Raw genomic sequence first — 23064 nt, forward strand, 5'->3', positions numbered from 1 at the left:
TCAGCACAATCTGCTTCTTTTGGAAGTCAAATGCTGTTAGCATTTGAGAGCACTCTACAGTCATTTTCAGAGTTACGGTTCTTGTTCCACATCAGCTTGAATTAGCCAGCAGATGCCCGTCCACTGCAACCCTCTTCATACGCATAATAATGCACTGATTTATGAAGCAGCAACTCATAACATCAGAATAAATGTGAACCCCAGAAACTGATATATAACGCTTGTTTAGCACTTGGCATGTCCAGCCTGAAAAGGACAAGATTTTGGCTGTGTCGAAGCTCTTTTTTTTCTCTTCATGTTGTGTCATCTATAATCTTTCTCTCTCTCTCTCGCACTCCCCCCACCCCCCCTTTTTTCTTTCCTCTCCAGATTTTTCTCTGGAGTTGTCAACATTTGACAGCATTTCTCGGACCAGCACGGCTGGATCCCAGAACAACAGGCAACAGTCACATGAGGGCCTCAGCGTGAACAGCACCGGCCCATGACCCGGACCGAGACTGTAACTCAGATACAATGACCTCATGAAGCACTGGGGAGAAGGCCTGTTCTTTGTCTAAACAACCCACTTAAAGCACCGAGTGAAAAATGAAATAAAACATACTCTGAACATAGTTTTTAATACATTTAAACTGAAAAAATAAGACGGAATTTAAATAATGTTCAAAATGTGTGCAAATTTATATAATTACAGATCCACTCAAAGGCCTGTCATCCTGTTTATGGGAATTAAAGAAATAGATAGGAAATATATTCAAGTAAGATGCAAAAACTCCCCTCAAAAGTTCTCAAATTTATCTGCCAAGTATGGAGTTGTAGTCAGGAGGCAGTTAGTAGATCGGGATATAGACTGGAGGTGGGGGGAAATAACAAGTCTGGCTCTGTCAAAAAGTTAAAAAATGTATCCAAAGATAAGATAAGATAAGATAAGATAACTCTTTATTGTCATTGCACAGTCATACATAGTACAGTAGTACAATGAAATTGGAAAAACTGTCCTACGTCGGCACTACATATAACACAACACGACACGATATGACACATCACAACGTAACAAACAACACAACACAGTATATTAACTTAGTATAAAAAAGAAGAATAAGTGTATGTGTATTGCACACTGTTATTATTGCACATTAATTATTATTGCACCTTGTTATAAATATAAATATTATTGTTATCGTTTTAAACATTGTTACCTCCCCCTAAAAAGTCCAGGGAGGTATCCAGTCAGGTCAGCTATTTGCATTGATCAGGGCTATTGCCCTGTTGTAAAAGCTGTCCTTGAGTCTATTTGTTCGGGACCTCAGCAGCCTGAACCTCCTGCCAGACGGCAGCAGCTTAAACACCCGGTGTCCTGGGTGTGTGCAGTCCCGTAGGATGCTGCGTGCCCTCTTGAGACAGCGAGTGCTGTACAGGTCCTTCAGGGAGGGAAGAGGATGTCCAATGATTTTTTGGGCCATGTTGATGACCCTCTGGAGTGCCTTTCTGTGTGCTGTGGTGCAGCTGGAGAACCACACACCGATGCAATATGTCAGCACACTTTCAATGGAGCAGCGGTAGAAGACGGTCAGCAGCTCCTTCTTCAGGTCCATTTTTCTGAGGATTCTCAGAAAGTGGAGACGCTGTTGGGCCAAAAGCTCCTGTAGAGAGATAAAGTAGAACCATAAAACTGAAGAAGTTCAACATGGAGTGAAGGTTGTAGAAGGTCTACAGGAGAGATGGTTTTGATTTACACAGCTCCTTTTATCCAAAGGAGATACACACACACAAATACGTATTACTGGCCACAATAGCGGGGAAAACTTGGGATTTAGTGTATCTTTAGCAAACTGGTCTATGACCTGAGTTGTGTTATTAATTCTTCATTGGCTAGTGCCAGTTTATCACAGAACAGAGACAGTAAACCCCACACTTCATTTATTCAAAACGACTGAACACGTTTCTGCAAAAAGTAATTTGCGGAGGCTGTGCTGGTGGAGGATAGCCCACATATAGCATGCCAAGTCTACATCCAAAAATTCAAGATCTTAGATGTGTCCTTCCCCTTTCACCCCTAGCAGATATCTGTTAACACCACTTGTCTCAGAGCCATTCACTCATCTCCTGTGAGCGTCACTGTTCATTCACTGAGGCTGTGTACACTTAAAGTGTAATCTAGTTTCCTGGAAGTTGTCCAAGTGGTCCTACCCTGTGGTCAGCTATTTCCACACTCATTCATGATCTGGAAGCATCTGTCATTTAAGTTGAATACTTGGGGGCTATACTTACCTGTGCTGGGGCTGGTGTGTACAGTGCAGTAAGGATTGTGCTGGTACAGGTATGACGATGGGAAACCTGATAATTACTGTAATCTTCAGGTAAGTATAGCTGTGGCTCAGCGGTTTTGGATCTGAGTGTTGCTCCATCGCTGTTGCACAGAGGCTTGTCCAGAGTAACAGGGGCTGCTTTGACGAGCTGCACTTTCACCGACAAGCTGCTGCGATACAGCGGTTATAAGCCGTTAACTGGTGTAATTTTAGCTTTAATGAGGGCTTGAGGAGAGAGGTATGTTGAAAATTGGTACTGTGTGCCAATAAAACATTAAAACCAAGCCCCTGGAAGCCCTTATCTTTCAAAGTTTTCGTCATTGCTCCACTCGTAAGCGTTTCAGTTGTAATTCCTTGACTTTGCATATGCACAGAGGGAAGCAGTCCTTGCAGTTGAAAGTTTACACCTACAAACATGCCTGTCATTAGGATACAAGACGCATAACATTAAAATTACGAGTATGTTGGTAAAATCACACAAAGACAGATGGAAGCAAAGCAAATGGCCAGCAGCAAGATCTAATATTGACAAAGCAGAGAGTGTTGTTGTCTACAACGTGAACTGACAAATTGGATTTAAAGAGAGGGGAGGACCCTTGTTAACAGATCTGCAAGATTAAGAAGTTATCAGGTCAGAGACACTGAAGCCATCTACTTAAGCCCTTGTTTGACATAGTATGACTTTTCCAGACGCTGAGATAAACATGTGTTTTTAATGTTTTTTTGCCATCCCAGTAGATCAGATCAGTGTTTCATGAGGCTGAGAGGCCAAAAGTTTGTTCGACCCACAGAGGATCATGTAATCCTTCAGCTGCAGAAAGGAAAAAAAGGAGAACCGTGAAAACTCTGTTTTATTAGGTTTTTTATACAAAGTTGGTGATAAATATCATGCTGTAGTGGTGAGTAGCTTTCACCACCTTCAACAAAGAGGCGAAAACACTTATGTTGCAGCATCAGAGGAAAATCACCCTAGGGTTCCCCTCCGATGACCCCTCCAAGCGGCCTGGTTAAACATCCTGTCTACAAATTAACGCAAGAGATGGTGTCCAAACCTAGCTGGGGATATGTTACAAGCTACCCTCCAGAGAGGTTTGGGTCATCCAGACAGGAAATGAAAGGGAAAATGGTTGTAAAATGGCTTCTGCTCATGACTCATCGAGAGACCTGGCACTCAGATCGCAGCAGGCTGGAGCTCATCCCTTAGCCTGTTCTGACCTGGACTGCTTCATTGTGCCATCGCTTTCATCCAGTCATAAGCTATCAGATGTTCATGTGTGAAATGAAAATGCTCTGTGTTTAATAAAGTTCAAATTGCAAGCTGGGTTTGTTTGTGTGACAACACGATAAGAACATATGGATGTTACATTTATAACAGTAATAATACTGTCAAACTGTGTTATTAATGCACAGCGTTTGACAGTCTTATTGCATTAAACTGTGTAAGGCTAGTTATGATTCTCTGAAGATACCAGTAAATGTCATTGCAATTCTGCTCGGAGTGTTACAACTAATCAGATATTACAGAGATCCCAAGCTCGCCTCCTTAATCACAGAACATTGTGTCAGTAACTAACAGAAGCAGGAGAGAAATCCAAAATATCAGCAGCCAACAGCATGAACTTTGGAAACTAGGGAGACTTTGAAACAGCACAGCAACCTGAAAAAGACAGAAGGAACAGAGACATGAAAGAGGAACTAATAAATTCAATCAGATAAGAGGGTAGGGAAAAGAACAAAGGAAGGAAGTCAAAATACTGAAAGGCACATACCTTCAAAATAAAACAAGAAGTAGATTGAAAGAGGGAGAAAGAATAAACTGTTCAATTCAATTCTGTTTAATCTATAGCACCAAATCACAATAACAGTCACCTCAAGACGCTTTATATAATAAGGTATAGACCCTACAATAATTTAAAAGAAAACCCCAACAATCAAACAACCTCCACGAAGAAGGGAGAGAAAAACTCTCTTTTAACAGGAAGAAACTTCCGGCAGAACCCAGCTAAGTAAGGGGAAGCCATCTGCCGAGACCTGCTGGGACTGAGGGCAGGGAGCAGGACAAAAGACACACACAAAAGACAAAATGAGACCAAATAACTTGTTATAACTGCACCAAGGCCCAGTAAAATAAATGAGGAATATTTTGAACACGGTGAATAATGCAAATCTATGAAAGGGGACTCCAAGAATTTAAATGTAGCACTGGTACATCCATTTCTTCATTTTCCAGTTTTTGGTGATTCCCAGACTTTTTTAATAGGATTAAAAGTCTAATATTTTTGCATTTATTTAATTTAGTACATTCATACAGTTTTTGTGTTAATAATTACTAAAAGTTAGCAAATATGCCAAACTAAAGCCCTATTTAAAATTGCATTTTAATGCTTACATTGGTTGTTGTATACAGGATACTGTACGGAGCTTGAACTGAAAGATGAAACAGGTGTTCATGAAGATGTCCAAGAAAATCCACTCACACATAATTGAATTAAAATTCAAATTCAATTATGATTCCATTGGAGTTTGGTTTTATGTGTTTTGGACATGAAATAGGTGAATAAATCAAACTGTAGGAGACTGAGTCTGTTAATTTCTGGACCAGTGATGCTGTTTTGGTGCTTTTTGCTGGCAAATCTGTCAGCTCAGGGCTCAGTCGGCATTTTCTTTTTCTTTTTTTTTCAGGAAAATCTCCAGCTGGCCCTGTGTGTGGAATTACACCCAAGGATCCAAGCAAGGCAGGCTCACAGAAAAGAAAACAGCTGTCAGACAATGAATTACTGTACTTTCCTGGGGAATGGATGAGGAAGCTAGACTGTGTCAAAAACAGTCTAGCTTGTCATACAGTTTGCATATGTTACTTGTACTTGTTTATACCCAGAAAGTCATGAAAACATGGCAAAGGCGATACTGCTTTTACTATCTGAACTCAACATGTATTTAGTATCTCATGCTACCTTTCATTCTAATTTAAACACAAGCTTAATAGATCGCCACACTTTCATGCAAACATGTTGACTGAAAGAGTAAGGTTGGGGGGGAGGAATCTCAGATTTCCAAATATGCAGTTCTTTTTCTGGTGATGGCTCTAAAGCACTAACTTTGGCAGCAGGGTGACTTTGCAGTGCAAACAGAGCACATCCGCACACTGACCCTTGTGAACCAAGCAGGCAGCTCCGCAGAGCGAGCCGACAGCCTGCGGGCCTCAATGCTGCCTCAGTCTCACACACGACCGTGAGTGACCCAGACTCAAGGGAGAAAACAGTCTTTTTCTGCGCTTGTGCATGTCAAGGGTATTTAAACTAAACTACATATAAACTTATGCAAGTGTACCAAAGGTAATATTGTTGGTATTCGTTTATCCCATCTTTAGTAGGATGCTGTCAAATTTCCAAAGCTTTGTTTTTAGCATTAAGGAAATAAAATATGTTAATCCTCTCCATTTTAATACACACGCATGATGCACTTCGTCTGAGGCAAGTCAGTAATAGTAAGAATGACTCTGATCCAGTAAAGCCATGATAGTGAGCTAACATATACTAACATTAGAACACCAAGAATTATAGCCAACATTTATTTATGCCTCTAATTTTTTCCAGACATCACAACAGATCAAAATATCTGCTATGAAAAACCTGCGTTTCAGGTCTGTTCATTAGGTTTCTTTGTGTTTTGGAGCCAGATGTGATGAGTGAGCATTGGCTCCTATGATGGATATGCTCGACCAATGGCTAGTTGTAGGCAAATGAGCGTTCTCTGGGTACCAAAAAATAACCAAACTGTACAACATGGATTAAAAGTTTTACACAGTATGACCTGAAATGAGGGACTGAGCCCATATACTCATGAGCAAAGTGTTTTTTGAGGTCAGGTCCAAGGGTGGCAAGGTGGTTCAGTGATTAGCAAAAATATAGCTTCTCCAGCTTCCTCCCAGAGATCACCAATCTTAACAGACTGGTGACCTGGCTAGATTTTACTGAGCTGTCACACCTGGTGTGGGCCCCAGCCTCTAGCTTAGCGCAAACCAAGGTAAACATCTTGATCTTCTTTTTTCAGCTGGTTTCCAAGGAGCTTATCTGCCTCCATCTATCCTTGAAAGCAATGAAAAACATCTAGCATGGATACATTTCAAGTGAAACTTTTACCCACCAACAATCTAAATCTGGGAGATAAACACAATATGTTACTTTTCACGTCCTAAAACTGTAAAAGCAAGGAAACAAATAAACACATTTTGTTTAATGCGTTGTAAAATTTTTAGATGGTACAACAGCAGAGAACCGTGACAGCACACATGTTCTTAATGTCAAAGTGAGGTTGCAAGTGTGTACCAAGTTTAAAGGTGAAGTCTCTGATTGTAGACACGTGTACTTTGACACCGAGAGCTGCTGGCTCTATACCTGCAGATCCTGTGATGATGTTATGGAGTTCTCGGAGAGTTTTTTTCCACATAAAACACTCTGTCTAGTGACAGTTTAGCTGGGATGGCCAGTTCTGGACAAACTGTCAATTGTTTGAAGTCAGTGCCACTTGCAGAAAATTTGCCTCATAGTGCAATTATTTATTTTTATTTAATTAGGGATCTTGTTAAATCCTTTGCCACACTCACTGCAAACTTTTATCAGAAGCCTTGAGCTTTTAGGATCCTGGCATGAAGACAATACACACTTAAACAGCAAAGAAAAAAGCAGACAATGAAGAAGTTTAAATAGCACAGGGTCCACCTGTGTTGAACTAAGAAGGTTCTAATTATTGGAACCTTATCTGGAACTTCTGATTCTGATTCAAGAAATGGAAATGCCTTTAAAATGTCAGTTTTATGTGTTTTCTCTTTGAGTATGCCGCCTTTGCAAAGTTTCCTAGATCAGTCGTTAATTGTCCAAATATTCTGAAAACATCAGTGACCATGGGTTTGACTAATTTTTTTAACTGCAGTATTTCATAAGGAATCAGGAGAAATGTCTTCCTCGTCTGCTTACACAAACCTCCACGTAGTCTGTAATGTTTCTAAGTGTTTGTCTGAGCCTGTGTGTGACAATTGCATTCAGCGGTAATAATCAGATCAGTCAACCTCATCTTGTCGCACTGTGCAGCTTTCAAAAGAAAATCAACAGTCTCTTTCTTGCCAAGGAGTTCTCAGCATTTCCCCTTCCCCCACAAGACTCTCTCCCACCAATTGGATTAAATTGGAAAGTAATGAAATTTCTTTTTAAGGAAATGATAGATGTTTACAAGAATGATCTCGCTGGGGAGAAACACGGATGCCGTATCTCGGTTTGGTTTTACGCAAAGGTGGAGAGTCTGCACTGTTTCAAACGAGACGCATCAAGTCCTTTCACAGTGCTGTTGTATGAAATTACCTGGCTTTTATATCAGCTCTACCATCTGGGTCCTGTTACCTCAGCAACTGATGAGCCAGCCTAAAATGGTTTCATTTGTCTCTGAGAGAAGAATATTGTGGTTTACCCAGGAAAGGTTATGTTTGTAATATGTTGTGGGCTTAAATGCTCTCCAAATTGCCCGGACCCCATTCAGTGGTATTTTTTTCTCCTGTCGTAAATATAAAGCTATTTTGAGACCTACAGAAATGATGATAACATTTTTTTATTCCAGACAGGAAACTAACTGGTGGTACTGGTGAAAAACCCTGCAATATTTTTTCAAATTATTCAAAGAACATCATATATTATATTTGGGAATTTCCAGCCAAGTATATAAATATACACTTTTTAAGCTGCTATTAGCGGTCTTAAGAATGCAATTTCATATGAAGCAGCTGGTAAACTCAAAGCAGTGGGTGGGCTGCATCAGAGCCAAAAATTTGATCTGTTTCGAGCGAAAGACGGTTACAAAGGAGGGTCAAAGAGCCACACAGCAACGTGCAATATGGTACACGACAGCTAAGTGTCCACAGGAACCATGAAAGAAGGATGCCAGAAAAATGGAAAAAAAAAATGTCTTAAAATAATTACTGAAAATCATGACTTTGCTATCTCATGCCAGAGCATGACAGCAAAAAGCCACTTCAGTTCAAGCAGCAGGCTTTGAATCCAGGTTTAAGCCACGCCTCCTTCCTGGCTCTGTGGATGCGAGTGCTTTGGTGAAATTGAGACGTCAGTGAGAGCTTGATGGATTGCCACAATGCTTTGTAGCCACACTTACTTCTCCACCTGCACCATCATAAGTGCTGAAATATCTTGGCAATAGTTGGAAGACAGATTGAAAGGTCCTTGGTGACCCAGTCACCTCTTGACTCTTCACCCAGTTTGGTTGGCTTATGAGCAAATCAGTTAATTCTTACAGGAAGTTGTTACCGTGCTAACAGACAGAGCATGACCAATACATAGCCTTTTGCCATGACCATGTTAGACCCCTTGAGCCTTTTGTTGACCTTGGACACGATTTGAGACTGCTTTCATGTAATGAAAAACATCCACAGCTCTCATTTTCTGTAAAAAGCAAAAGTCATTTGCAGGCATCTTCTTAAACTGCAATCACAATGTGATGTGAGATCTCTGTATGGGGTTCTATCTGTTATCAAACTGGCATGTGAGACTGAAAATATGATAATCTTATGAGGTTTCGCACTCTTTATCGCACTTAGATCTGATAAAGCTACCCGTTTGTGTTCAAAAATGCACACCAATGCACACCAGTCCATGCATAAACATTTTACATTGTGCTAATATGGGTTGTGTGTCTTTTTCTGCTCACAGGTCAACAGTGCATAACACAGGTCTCCCACACACCAAGGCATCATATGAACTATGGCCATAGTTGCAACCATTGCTGTCAGCAACCACAACACACTAAACATAGTGATGACAGGAGCTCTGACTCACACATTCAACAAATGAATTATCACAAGCAGCTGAATCTCAGCAAAATCTAAATTATTCATATAGTGTGATGATTTCTGCTTCTGTTTGAGCAAACACTGAGTATAACTATTGGAATGAACTGAACTGAAACAGGAAATTACTAATCAAAAGTACAAGTTCAAGTCTTAAGTCACCGACATTTCTTTATATTATTCTTCCAAGGAGTCAGACTTTCTGGTAATAATCGTTTAAAGTTGATGAACAGTTCTCCATTGGCGCCAGTCCAGTCCATCCATCCGTCCAGTCTTTGTATTTGATCATTTTGAGAAGAAAGTTGTTGTTTTTTCTTCTTTTCTTTTTTCACTAAACACTGAGATATGGATCATTCAAGTAAAAAGAACTAACTAAAAAAAACTATCTACGGCAGATAAATGGTATCAAAAAGTCTTATGCTTAAGAAATAGGAAAGAATCCAAGGAAGACTTAAGCATCTGGCCCTTTAGTTGATCCATCTCCAGTTTGGCAAAAGAATACATGAATAGAAAAACTCATACTGGAGCACTATCAGTCATGGATTGGCCTCCCAGAGCCCGGACTTCAACATTACTGAAGTAGTGTCTTGATCATCCTGACAGAGAATGGAACCAAAGGCAGCCAATAACCAAAGAAGAGTCTGGAGAACTAGTCCCGAAGACTCCTGCACAGTAAAGGTGGTCAGACCGAAATATTCACATTCTTTTCTTTTTTTTTTAAACTGTGTTTTTGCCTTATATTTGCCATGCATGTTTGTACATACCAATACATAGCTGCACCTATTTCCCATTTTTCTTGCAAAAATATGTAGGAAAGAAGGATGGCTTGAGACTTGAGCACAGTGCTGTGCAGATTAATGTCATATTAGCTTAAATTGTGTTGTTATCACCTTATCAAATAAAACTTTATATTATTTACCATCACACCTTCTTTCAGAAAATGCTTAAAATATTGATTGCAAGTTCAGTAAAATGATTTAATCTCATTACCTGTTTAGGTGTGTTGGTATGAAACACTTGCTGCTTTTGAAACATGCACAAAATTATATTTACCCAGCACAGTTTAGTAAGATAGGCAAACTATTCTCTCTCTCCGTCTTTGTGCGTAAGAAGGCTCGTCTGTCCTGAGACTTATGTAAGATAAACCTGCCGACCTCAGTGACCCTAATCTCTGAGACGAGAGGATCACCTTCCTACTCTGCGCTAGCTCACCTTCACTCTCTCTACACACACACACAGTTCTCCATTATGAGCCACTTCTCTTTGCATCTCTCCCACCCCTAACCTTTTTCCTTTTTACAGCATATTCTTACTCTGTCACCCTTATCCTGACCTATAACCTCACCTCAGCGCAATTTAGTAGTTTAAGCTTCGTAATTCCTGCCCCGCTGATGCTTTCAGCTGAGGTGTAAGTTTACAGAAGTTTTCAAATATCAGCTTGAAAAGCTATCATCTCTTCATTGCACTGACTGACAGCTGCTGTTGACCTCTTTGCCTGCAGATCTGTTTCTGTTCTGGTTTCTTTTGTGTTTCCCTTAAGTGTTTGCTCAAAAGTCCTTTGTAACACTGCAGCGGAGTTGCCCTGCAGTAACTCTTGTCTGACACACATCTTGGTGCAAAACTACTAATATGCGATATCTCTTTCTTCCTTTCTAGGCCATTATTGCTAATACCTTAGCCGACCTTCCAGTCTGTGTACGACACCATCTAATGTGCTTAGAGCAGGGAAAACGAGGCAATGCCATTTCAGTTCCCAGGAATTTTGAGCTTCATCTTGTTACTGCTCACGGAAAATCACATCGAAACAATAAACAGAGACAGGGCAAATCAATTGATTGAGTTATGCATTGTATGATAAATCTTAATTAACTTTAGCTGTGTAGTCTCTAAAAACATACTCTCTGTTATAAAAGGGGACTACACAGCCTTACTGTTTTACCTAGAATACAATGTTAATTAAATTCTAATTAAAAAATTCCAGTGAAATAAATGATAATAAAAAAAAGCCTCAATGAATGGAGACATAAATTTGTCAGTAATCTATGTGCTGTCGAAAGAAATGGATCTGGGTAGGCATACACTTAGTAAGGTAAGGTCATTGTTAATAACAAGCAAATCATTTAAAATGGATACAGAAGTGTGACAAAATTATAATTGATGGCAATAAAGCAGACATGTCAGCATCATTGGGTTTGAGGCAAGAATGCAGCTCAGAAATAATTCATTTAATTGATGTGAGATTAAATGTCAAATTTCCCTCCAGCTGACCTCAAATTGTATCTCCAATCTTTATTGATCTATTAATGTGGCTTTTTTCACTTCATTTCCAACTTAATTTATTTTGCTGGGACATTGATTTGTATTCATCTGTATTACATGCATTCATATTGTTTCATTATCAACACACAAGTCAGTGATAAGTTCCTCTCTCTATCATTGCTCTCTACTTGCCAGTGGACTCAATGATAAAAGGCTTATGGGTCAAATGGAAGAAGTGTTTCATAGTTTAAATAATCATCTTTTAACGTAGAGTTGCAGATACGGATCTCCCAGGGCTACACACAGAGAGACACACGATGACAGTTTGCACTCACATTCACACTCATGGGCAATTTAGAATCACCAATTAACCAAACCCCACTAATTTTATGTCTTTAGACTGTGGGAGAAAGCTGGCATACCTGGAAGAACCCACACAGACACCGAGATAACATGGAAAACCAACATAAAAAAGAACTAGCTGGATGATGGATTCAATCCAAGGATCTTCTTGCTGTGGGGCAGCAGTGCTAACCACCTTTTCAACCTTTAAACCTAACTTCTTTGAGTGTCACAGAGTTGATTCAGTTCATCTGGATGTTGTGTTTTCAGTGGGAGAAACATTTCATCACTCATCTAATTCAGCGGTCCCCAATCCCCGGGCCTCGGACCGGTACCGGTCCGTGAGTCATTTGGTACCGGGCCGTGAGAGTTGAGGCTCAGGTGTGAAATGTATGGTTTTCAGGGTTTTTATCGGTTTTCAGCGTTATTTTGTTATCGTTTTTATCGTTAACTCGGTTTTCCTGGGTCTTTTCACGTGTGTTATGAATAAATCTACTTTTTTTCGGTACCGGTATTAGTTTTATTTTGTTGTATTTATTTTTGACACCTTAAAGGCCGGTCCATGAAAATATTGTCGGGCATAAACTGGTCCGTGGTGCAAAAAAGGTTGGAGACCGCTGATCTAATTGACTTCTTCACTCTCAGCTGACTGCAGGTTTCCCCAATCTTAGAAACGATACATTTGACCAGAACTACTGACTAAAAGTGGGCTGTGAGGTCAGGTTCACGGTCATTCATATGCACAGAGAGTTGGGGAAAGCATTTAAACATTCTTGCGACCACATATTACAATATATTTACTCAACACCTTTTAATTAGTAATGAACAATACATTGCAGGCCATGAGAGAGAAAGAGAGAGATCTTAATATCACTAAACTATCTTAAAAACTGTAGGCTCAACAAAGACTTATTAACAGGTTAAGAAATCCTTGCTATTGCATCTGTGTTTGCAGCCATCTAGTAAACTCGACCAACTCATTAGGAAAATGTCGCTAAACTAATAGCTTAATTTCGCCGACTAGCTAGGTTAATGCTAAGTCTTTGCGTCTGATGCTGGAAAGACTGCACAGAGTGGATTTCAAATCAGAATATGTGAGGTCGATACTACAAATGCACATTCTTGTGTAAAATAGTCATTTAACCTTTTGCTGATGAAAACCCATTAATGAGTGCATGTTTAAATATAACCTTTTTCCTATTATGTTTTGCACATTCCACAGAGTGACAGAAATTTGCCACAGGGTGAAGCAGGAGACAGATATGCATCGCTTAAAGCATGAAACAAGGCCCAAATTAAGGTAATGATAGCCAGTAATTTAGTTTGACATGATTATTATAAGGGTGACTTGGGAAAGTTTCCTACAGTGATGGGGAAAGTGATGTGTAAAGCAGTTCTTTTCAGTGTCCTGAATATCTTGACTCTTTATATTGGTCACTGAATCTTTCAGAGCTCTGACTGTACTGTCCCAGTCACTGAACTCAATCATGGGTGAATGGTGTATTTTACTCATGATACCTTTGATCACTTTGACTAACATTTCAAACCTTATAAATCTTTATTTTTTCAAAGTCTCTTGATTGAGTAAAGGAAATCGTGGAGGGTTTTTTCCAGCCCATTTTAAACTGGATGAGGTTGTATATCATGAAGGGCTACGGAAACGGGGTCACGTCACGAGACAGTCTGGTATGATGGCCGAAACCTTGCTGTAAATACAAATTCTACACAGCACAGCCTGAGCACACTGAGTGGGACATGCTGATGTAAAGCATTGCCAAAGGCAAGTCGTCCTGCAGCTGACCTTCACTCTTATCTCACTTATGGCTGCTAGCATGCCTGATGGATGTTTCCTTATTGTTTGTACAGACTGACCCGTGTGGAATCTGTTTACAAGATTTGTGTGTATGTGTGTGTGTATGTTAGGGGGGGTCTGGGCTTTTATGCTGTCTGCTCAGTAGTATCCCACACTACTGAAAAAGAAAAACACACACACAATACTGAAATGTTCCTATAACTGGGATTTTAGAGAAATTGAAACAGCATATTAGTCTGGCCACAGTTGTAGCTCCTCACCAGTGGACTGGAGTCGGGACCAAACTAGGTTTGGTAATGCTGTGGTCCAAACAGTTCCCACTTATTCCATAAAAACCTTCATCTGGAAAAAATTCTTCACAGCAACAGGGAAGGAAAAAAGGAGCAAAATCACATGAAGCCAGCCACTCTCCAATCTTTGCGGTGGAAAAGCCATTAAAGAACAGATGAGTACAGACTACCAGAAGGGACGAAGAACTACAGGATGAATGACAAGTGTCTTAGACGTTATTTAAAGGTAAACAGATAATTATAACGACACTGGATCCACTGTGTGGATTCCCTCTGTTTCATCTATCTCCCTCTGCCAGCTACCTACTGTGGTAGGAGTCTTTCAGAACTCTCTCTTTAAACTCTAAATCAAAGCTTCCCTTAAATTAAGAGGGCTACTTCACTTCATGCTGCATCTCAAATTAGGGACCTGAGATTTAGGTCCTTTGGCGCCATTACATCAATCTGACTTCTTTATAGAGCCAACCACAAATGAGATGGGTTCTTAAGAGAGGATTAAGTAGAGTGATGCTTGAAATTAAGACTTAGACTAACAACACCAGAAGGCAGGCGTTGACAATAAGCAAATAAATATTCCTGCTGGTTGACGGTTGAAGGACAACATGATAAAGGTGATGTTACACAACTTTGACATTTGATACTTTAAGTTATTTTAGGCTCTATATGAATGATACTGGGCCTCTGGTGATATGATTTGCACACTCCTTGTCTTTTATATGCCCCAACAAATGCCAAGGAGTAGCCTTGATGAGTACTGCATTAGATACTGTATCAAAGATGTGTGGTGCACACTGGCCCCTAAATCAATAAAGGCACAAATATCAGTAAACAAAACACTGCCAACCAGCCAAAAATGTTAAAAACGTAACTCAAGTAGCCATCACTTATAGAATAGAGAAACATTAAACTGCATCTAGGCTTGTGTTTCTAGCAATCTGATTATGACATCTCTCCTTTTAGTTTTTTTTGGGGGGGGTTCCACTAAATTCTGAGAGATAAGAGGAAACTGTGCCAAAAAAAAGGGAAATTCCTTGAATGGCCACTTCTACTCTCCAGAAACAAGTCGATCTCCATGGATCCCATCCCTAAACACTGAAGTGTCATAATAAAACTAGTTTAGGGCTCTTGGACCTCTGAACTGCGCTATAGCTGTTATCTGACAAATAATATGGTTTGCCATGCAGTTAATTGACACTATTAGCTTGTACAAAAACTATGTATGTATATCTATGTCACACACCTTTATCGTAGCTATACGGTCTATGGGTGTACCTTGCTAAGAATGTTTGCTAACACCGATAAATGACCAGTCTGCCATCTTGTTTAAATATGTTCTGGCTGCAAAACAAAAACAACAAAAGGCTAAAAGGCAAAATGCTTGAGGTTTCAAAATGCTAATTCACATGTAGAGAGGTTGATGGTTGCTATATGCAGTTTATTTTTAACCTGTAGTTGCTAAATGGCATATTCTCTTTTGCTAAACGGAACTTTTAGCCTTTGATTCTAAGCAGAGGCGCACAAAGTGTGCTGGTTAAAGGAAATTAAAAAGTTCTGTTAGACGAGCAGGAATAAAGCAAAGTAAAGTAGAAGTTACTTATTTAAAATCCCCCAAAATGGGCTGAAAGATAGATGGTGAAAACATGGAATAACACTTTGTGTAATTATGATTATAAGTGACACCAGCATAGATATTTAATCCTCTGTTCATTTTATTTATATAAAATTTGTATATAAATCCCAACAGTTACCTCAAGGTACATTTATTGTAAGGTAAAGACCCTACAATAAAGACATTTATACACCACGTGTGTAATGTTCATGCAATACATGCAAATATTTTGTGTATTAAAAATATTTCTCAGCCTCACCTACTCCTAATACAGCCTTTCATACCGACCACTTTATTTCATAGGACGATTTTGCAGCATTTATTTTTTAGGATCATTCTCAACTTTTTTGGGATCCAAATGAACAGATCTGACTAATCAGATCACTGCATTTAGCGACAAGTGCACGTGCACTTCAAAATATGCACTAGTACTGAATTTACAATGATATAAAAATGGTCAAATAATAATATTTTACCTCAGACACACAGTTAGATGCTGCTCTGGGTCAATCTGCTCTCTGAAATGGTTTCTCTGCCTCCTTAGATGTGGTCCCAACTCTGCCTGTAAGAGTTCAAACTGCCCCTCTGACATCCTGAAATATGTTGTACAAAAGCGTTCATGATACAGCTTCAACTCCTGGATGAAACCACGAAACTCTCCCTGCTGCTGCCTTCTCATGAAAACTGGATGAACCCAAAACCTCAGTTTCTTCCTTTCCTTATGTAGAACCTCAGGACCAGCTCATCATCGCTTGATGTTGACTTCATTTTTTTCACACTGTGTCTTTTAAGGATGAATATTTCTCAAAATCACAACATATTTGGAGTGTGTATACATTACACAACAACTATGCATTCAAAAAATTCAGAATTTTGTGTTGTTTTTTCCACACATTCTCTGCATTAAGGCCTTAATACAGCAAAACCCCAACAATTAGACAGTGGGAATGAAAAACTCCCCTTTAACAGGAAGAAACCTTCAGGGGAACCAAAAGTATTGACTAGCACTGCTTTACTAGAGGTAACCCTTCTGTTTTCTAAACTCAGCAATTTCTGTCAAATTTCCAGAACAAAATGACTGGGTGTGCATCAGTTAGTGAGCGTAATCTCTGCCTATACGGCATACAAGGGCTACCCTAATGGTCGTCAAACCACATATTCACTGACATACACACTTGGTGTCAAAACTCATCATTAAAGGTAATGGAGAGGTCATTCGATGTCATCTTTCTGGAGGAAAGCGTTAAAGAAGGACATATGCAGCATTGTGCTTGGTCCTGTTAATAATGGAAGGAATCTATATTGCAGTGGTATTGCCTATTATGTGTGTCATCATGACAAAACGTGGTCCTGGAGATGCTAACTGCAGCGAGAACTGCCACAAAAGTATTTTTGAGTACTTTGGCTGGTGTGAAGCCTGCAGAACTTGTTTTGTGCAAAAAAAAAGAGCCCTCAACTTTTCACCTGAATATAGAGATAGTAAAAAAATTCCTTTTCTTCAGTGTGTAGGAATGCTAGTACTGTTTACAGTACTAGCATATGAACCTATCCTGTAGTTTGTAGGAGTGGAAGGTCCAGTAGAACGCATAGGCATACACAGCAAATATTTCTCTTGTCTGTAGGTGCTCTACTGTTTAGCCCGGCCCTGTCAATCATTCCTCTATTGCTCAGATTTAATCAGCTGCAAATGCGCTTAAGTTCAAGCTATAATGTCCTTATCTTATCGACTATATATAGGACCATGTGGTACAGTGAATCTCTTACTCATTATGTGTTTACATCTCTATATCCTTCTGTATCTAGGACAGTCTGTCATGTGACCTGTGTGACAATCAGCTCTGCTGTGGCAAGTTTTCTTTCAGCCTGACAGCCATGAAACATTTGGACTCTGGTCACAGTGGGCCTCAGCGCTGATCGTCACTGCATTTCTGTCGGCATATGGAGGGGCTGGAGGGGTGGGGGGGTTTTGTTAACAGAGAGAATTCGATGAGCAGGCAAAGATATTCATTCTGCAAAAGCGCTAAAGTCTGTTTTTATTGGGTGGACGCAAATCCCTTCACATTCAACAGCTCTTTCTGGCAGCAACGAGCCAGTTCTGGATGGGTTTCTGGCTGGGCCTGTTGGGCCCAGCAGGCCGTGACAGGGATTTGACTTTCCCAGCAAGTAAGCGGGGAGCCTATGTGAAATCCACTGAATGGCTCACGACAGTTAAGAAAGAAAGAAGAAAAAAAGAGAGATTACGACTCTAAAAAAAGAAATCTGAGGTTAATCGATAAATGAGTAATTTCTTGCATTTGGCAGGAAGTTTGTTTCTGGAGCAAACCAGTGCAGTAAACTTGATTTACAGTCAAACAGATGCATAACAGAAGACATAACAAATCTGGTTTTCAGATATTTTATTGAGGAAAACATCTTTAACCTTTTGACCCATTGGACAAATAACATAATATAGCAAAAAAAAAAGAAACCAAAAAAAAAGCTACTGAGAACATTTCCTCTGAAGCTCGATCACAGATTGAAAATCACTGCAACACCTGCAGTGTCTGATACATTTATAAAAATAACAATCATAAAAAATATACATACATGACAAAGATTTTTTTCTTTTCTTTTGCGATTTGTAAAAGACTGCATGAAACTGAGCTTTGGACAACACATACAAGACGCTGCAGCAACCCACAATCTCTAACTGATAGGCACGATCACTAGCTGACAAGCAGACTGGAGCCACTAGCTAGTCCACTGTTAGGACTTCACTGAGTATAAAATTACAATACATTGCCTGCACAATCCAAAGGATACCATCAGCATGGACAGCTATTTAGAAGAAACAACTGAGCAAAGAAGTTATGGGTCACCAGACTAGGGGATGAGAGCGAAATGCTTTTCCATCGAGAGAATTTCTTTTTTTGTTGCAGTACTGACACGATGCTAGTCGCGGATGTTTTCAGATTTTTTTGTCTTAATGCAGCTGGGGGAGAAAAAAGCTACAGTATAGTTAGCAAGCATGTAATCATATATTTATACACAATTCTTCAAAACAGGTGAGGAATGAAGCCTTAAAAAATCAAAAAAGAAAAACATTAATAACCATCAACCCTCACAACGGAAACATAAGGTGCAACTTAGTCGTCTGATGCTGAGGTGGACGCATGCATGCGGGATTCTTCGCTTTCCATTCTTTGTTTCAATGAGCAGATAATTAAAGCAGGCGCTGATAACAGGATGGTTTGGTTTCAAGCTCTCCGACAAGTTGTAGCTGTAATCTGACCTTAACAAAGACAGTTTGTACAGTAAAACACAGTAGCCCCAGATAGATAAACCCCATCACCAGCTGCACCCATCTCTCCAGATCATCAGTTGGGTTTTTTCCCTACTAGCGTCTCACTCTCTTCTGCCTCTCTTTCTCTATCAGCATCTGCTTCAAACAATGGCCTCATTAAACTTTAGGGCTATCAACAAAGGGGCAGGAGGGAGGAGACGCCTAAGTGTTTGGCACTACATTTCCTGAACAGAGTATCTGCATTCCCAGCTAAGTTCAAGCTCTTCAGCAGCAGCTGCGGAATTCCCTGCCAGGGTGCTACAGCAAACAGTTTCTCATCATCTGAGGTGTCTCTGCAAGCCTCCTCCAAAACTGAGGAACACAGTCTACGATCGAGCTCTCCCTGCATCGATCATCTACTTATTGTCACTCCCACCCCTCCTTGTTTTTGTTTTTCTTCTCAGATGAGAAAAAGTGAAGCACCACTACACAAAATATACAGGAAACATTGTTTGTGACTCCATAAGTCGCTGATATTTAATCGGGCTCTGTCATGACATGCTGGTAATCTGGGACGTTTACTGAATATACACAAGAGGAAACGTGAACCTTGCAGGAACTTTTCGTTCGTACGTTTGGCTGCTACTTTACTGCAAAATCCACACAAACAGTGCTCCTTTTTCACCCGAACACACGCGTGTACACAAACACTGACTGTGCAGGATTTCACATATACATTCACAAGCCTCTGGGGGTGCTACTGTCTATAAACAGCGTAGGGGGTCATGTGGCCTGCTCGTTCTTTTCTCTGCCTGCTGTGAGGCAATAGGCACTTTATAAACACATAAATGTTCACATATACAAACAGACATTACAATAGCTTCATATTTTGTTTCTATTTCTCCCTTAAAAGTGGGTGGGGTATTCGAGTTAGAAAAAAAAAATCTTTGGTCTGTAAACAACAAGAATTATATCCAAATGTGAGGTGATGTTTGTTGTCCACTCTAGTTTAATAGGATCTCACCTCGGTTCAGATGATGTAAAGCACGGCGCGCTTTGGAGCACTGTGCACCTCTGATTTCACCTCAAAGTGCATGTGAGTGTCTCGCTTAAAGACTCTGATGCAGCTGATTGGGCTGCTGCTGCTGCTGCTGCTGCTGCAACATGCTGGCTAATGAGTTTCAATTAAAGATTGAATCAGTCTTCTGCACAGTGTCAATGATACGTCTGCAGCTGGCATTCAAGGCCTTAAAACTCAGATATTGCTTCCAAGCTATCCAAATGAGTCTTTTCCGAACCTGGTTGGCCTGGGCAGGATCAGGAGACTGTCGGTGTTTCGGTAAATGTGAGATAATCACATCTGAATTTTGCCAACTGTTCTGGATTTACCATTCATACTCAAAGTATGAACAAAAGCAGAAGCTTTGATGCAAAACACAGAACAAAAGGATGCCTTTTTTTCAGTCAGCTGTCAAGCACTGTGCAGGGTTAAGGGTACGACTGTGCCACTCGCTCCTGTTTAAAGACATCAGGATCCCTCCTTCCTCTCTCATTTAGGGATACTCAGTTACACGGCAGCCAGGTGGAGTAGGCAGGCTGCTGGCAAGCAAACACTGGCTGCACCTGCGCTATGTAGTAGTTACTGAAGTTGCCATCTGCCACATAAGGAGCAGGTTGGTAGTAACATGTAACATTAGCCACATTGGGGATGACATTCTGCTCAGCCAGGACACGTACAGCCAGCATGGCTATGAGCCCTAAGGTCTGCCGTCTCTCGTGTCCCATCAGACACACGGTGCTCTCGTTGACCACTCCGTGGAGGGTCATCAGGTAGTCGTACTTGCGGTCCTCCAGGCCCACAAAGTGGTTTTGAAGGTAGGACTCCAGCTTGCGCTGCTGCTCGCCAATATCAGGGAAGTCAATGAAGAAGCGCGAGCACATGTAGCGCTGCAGGGACTTCATCTCTGACTCTGACGCAGCCCGGAACCCCCTCACCAGCAGGTGACAGTACTTCAGGAGACCCCCTCCACGGATCTCCTCCGGGTTCCGCGTGCAGATTATCTTGTGACGTAGGTGGTCCAGAGCCTCACTGAAGTCACCATACACGCTCTCGCCCATGATGGTGGGGTGGAAGGTCTCAGCCATGGGGTTCTCTGAGCAATCATAGAACAGCAGCAGAGAGTCAAGCTTGATCTGAAATGAGTCCACGCTGAACTCAAACTGCCGCCGGAGAGAGTCCACAAACTTCAGCTCCACATTCTTCCCCCGGTTATTGGAGAGGGAGATGAGACTCCAGCGGTCTGAGTCATTGCACACCTTCACCATCTTTTGCACATAGGCTTCCTAAATGAGTGAGTGTGCAGAGGGTGAAAGAGAGTGAGAGAAAAAGAAGCACAAACAAAGTGAATAGAACTGAAGCTGCAATTACTAATTCAGTAGAATTCTGCCTAACTTTGCATTGTACAGTAAGGATTTGAATTTAATTGCCTATATTTATACAAGTAATTACTGTATGTTGTTGAGCTATTAATGCTACTGACCTCAATATTAAAGGCTATGGAATGTACTTATATGGCTGAGCTCAGGATCCCTTCCAAATTGGTTTAACTCGATCCTCTTAACTACAGCAAACAAATTTTTTAACTATCACTAAAGTGATATCTAATTGCACATTAAGCTGTGCGTAATGGTCGCTAATCCCTGTTGGCACAAATACAATTCAATATTATCACATATATAAAACTAATCTAACAAATCTGAAGCAGAAATAAAAATCTGCCAGGGCGTGTGTAGCCTACCTTTAACGTTAAAGGGGTTATTTTCTCCTTATTCACACAGTCGGGTAAAAAATCCAGGAGACAGTCCAAAACTATGTCCTTCACAGTCTGAAAATCACTCTCTCCTTTCATATTTGCGCAAAATATGAGGTCAAGGTCTTTATAGCCCAGTCCGCTGTCCTCGTGCAGAATGTGGCTGGCCGCAGAGCCGTTTAATCGAACGTCCCGGACATGGATCTGTTTTTCCTCCATCCGACTGCGCACCACTTTAACTATCTGCCGCGGCTGCATCTCCAGAGTGGGGAAGTTTCCCCGGCCGTGTATCGGGATGGTCTCCGTCAGGATGGCATCCAGTCGCTGCACTTGCTCCCAGCTGAGGACGCTGACGTTGCTGCTGTCTGTGTCGGACACACAGCTGGTAGTGGAGCTGCTATCGTCCTCTGACATGGTGTTGAAGTCCTCCGGAATTTCAATAAAACAAAATTCAATCGTTTTCTCAAAACAGTAGGGTCTTCCGCATGAGGAGTGCCAGTATTTGAAATAGTCCAAAGTGACTGTAAACAGAAATAATAATAATAATAATAATAAAAAAATATATATATATATATATATTAAAGAGCAGCGGGGCTGGTGGCTGTGCGTTACAGTTTGCGCACTCTGGTTGGAGATCCAAGCGGAGAAGTGGCGCAGCAGTCGAGCTGGTGGCTGAGCTAAGGGAGAATCTGAGCCCGCTAACAAAAGCGTGCGGAAGAGCGAGCCCTAACTTTCTCTTCTGTCTCTTTTACGCCTTTAAAACATTTGCCTCGGTGCTGCTGTCAATGCGTCCGAGCGCTGCGCATCACAGTCTTTGAAGGTCGCTGATGATCCAGGAGGGTGTTTGCTTTTCCGACTGTGACTCCATCGCCCAAAAGGCACGCCTATGACTTTATGAATTTGCATGAATAAGCTGCTGCTCAAGTCGCGCTTTTGGCACAGTCCTCCCACTGACGTTCAACCCCCTCGGAGGAATCTTGTGGATTTTTACGCACGGCTCCTACATATTTTTTAATATCTCCTCCTGCTGCCAAATAGTAATCCCGTTAATGCAGCTGTGTGCGCTCAGGAAATCCAGCTTCCTCTCCTCGAGTCTCTTTAGATCAACATATTCCCCCCCGTGCTTTTTTTCTATAAGTTAACCGATACTTGCCCACTTGACACGCAGCATCCTTCTGCAAGACTCTGGTCTGTAGTCTGAAGTTGTCAAGCTGCACTTCACCCCGCCCCCCATCTGCTTCTCGCTGCTAACGCTGGTCAGTTTGACAATACTATAAGGCTCTGCTTTATCAAGCTGCTCCATAGTCTTATAGTAAAATTTTAAAATGAATTTTAATGAGAAGATATATATTAAATTTCATATCACTTCATGAGATAACTGAGGCTCCGAACCACACTGAATACGGGAACAATCATTCAGTTAGTCATGAGATCATTCCCGTGGTCATGATCCCTCTTTTGTCAAATAAAATTACAAATTAAAAAAAAAGAGGAAAAAAAATAGAATTAAATTGTTTAAAAAA

At 40.8% G+C, this 23064-nt stretch overlaps 1 protein-coding gene across 1 annotated transcript; it reads right to left on the bottom strand.

The window, feature by feature from the left end:
- Nucleotides 1-17850: 17850 nt before the first annotated feature.
- Nucleotides 17851-22773, bottom strand: tent5aa (terminal nucleotidyltransferase 5Aa). Its single transcript, XM_082551204.1, has 2 exons — nt 21530-22773; nt 17851-21074 (listed from the first exon to the last, which is right to left on the bottom strand). The coding sequence occupies exons 1-2, from the start codon at nt 21953-21955 to the stop codon at nt 20295-20297; spliced, it is 1206 nt and encodes a 401-aa protein (XP_082407330.1). The 5' UTR covers nt 21956-22773; the 3' UTR covers nt 17851-20294.
- Nucleotides 22774-23064: the final 291 nt, after the last annotated feature.

This window comes from Aulonocara stuartgranti (genome assembly GCF_965226115.1).
Source record: "Aulonocara stuartgranti genome assembly, chromosome: 11".
NCBI lineage: Eukaryota > Metazoa > Chordata > Actinopteri > Cichliformes > Cichlidae > Aulonocara > Aulonocara stuartgranti.

Excerpts from the sequence above, each read along its gene's own strand:
- tent5aa (XM_082551204.1), bottom strand. The coding sequence starts at position 21,955 with ATGTCAGAGGACGATAGCAGCTCCACTACCAGCTGTGTGTCCGACACA. Across the intron at positions 21,075-21,529 it reads TAACCCCTTTAACGTTAAAG|GAAGCCTATGTGCAAAAGAT; the intron begins GTAGGCTACACA and ends TCACTCATTTAG.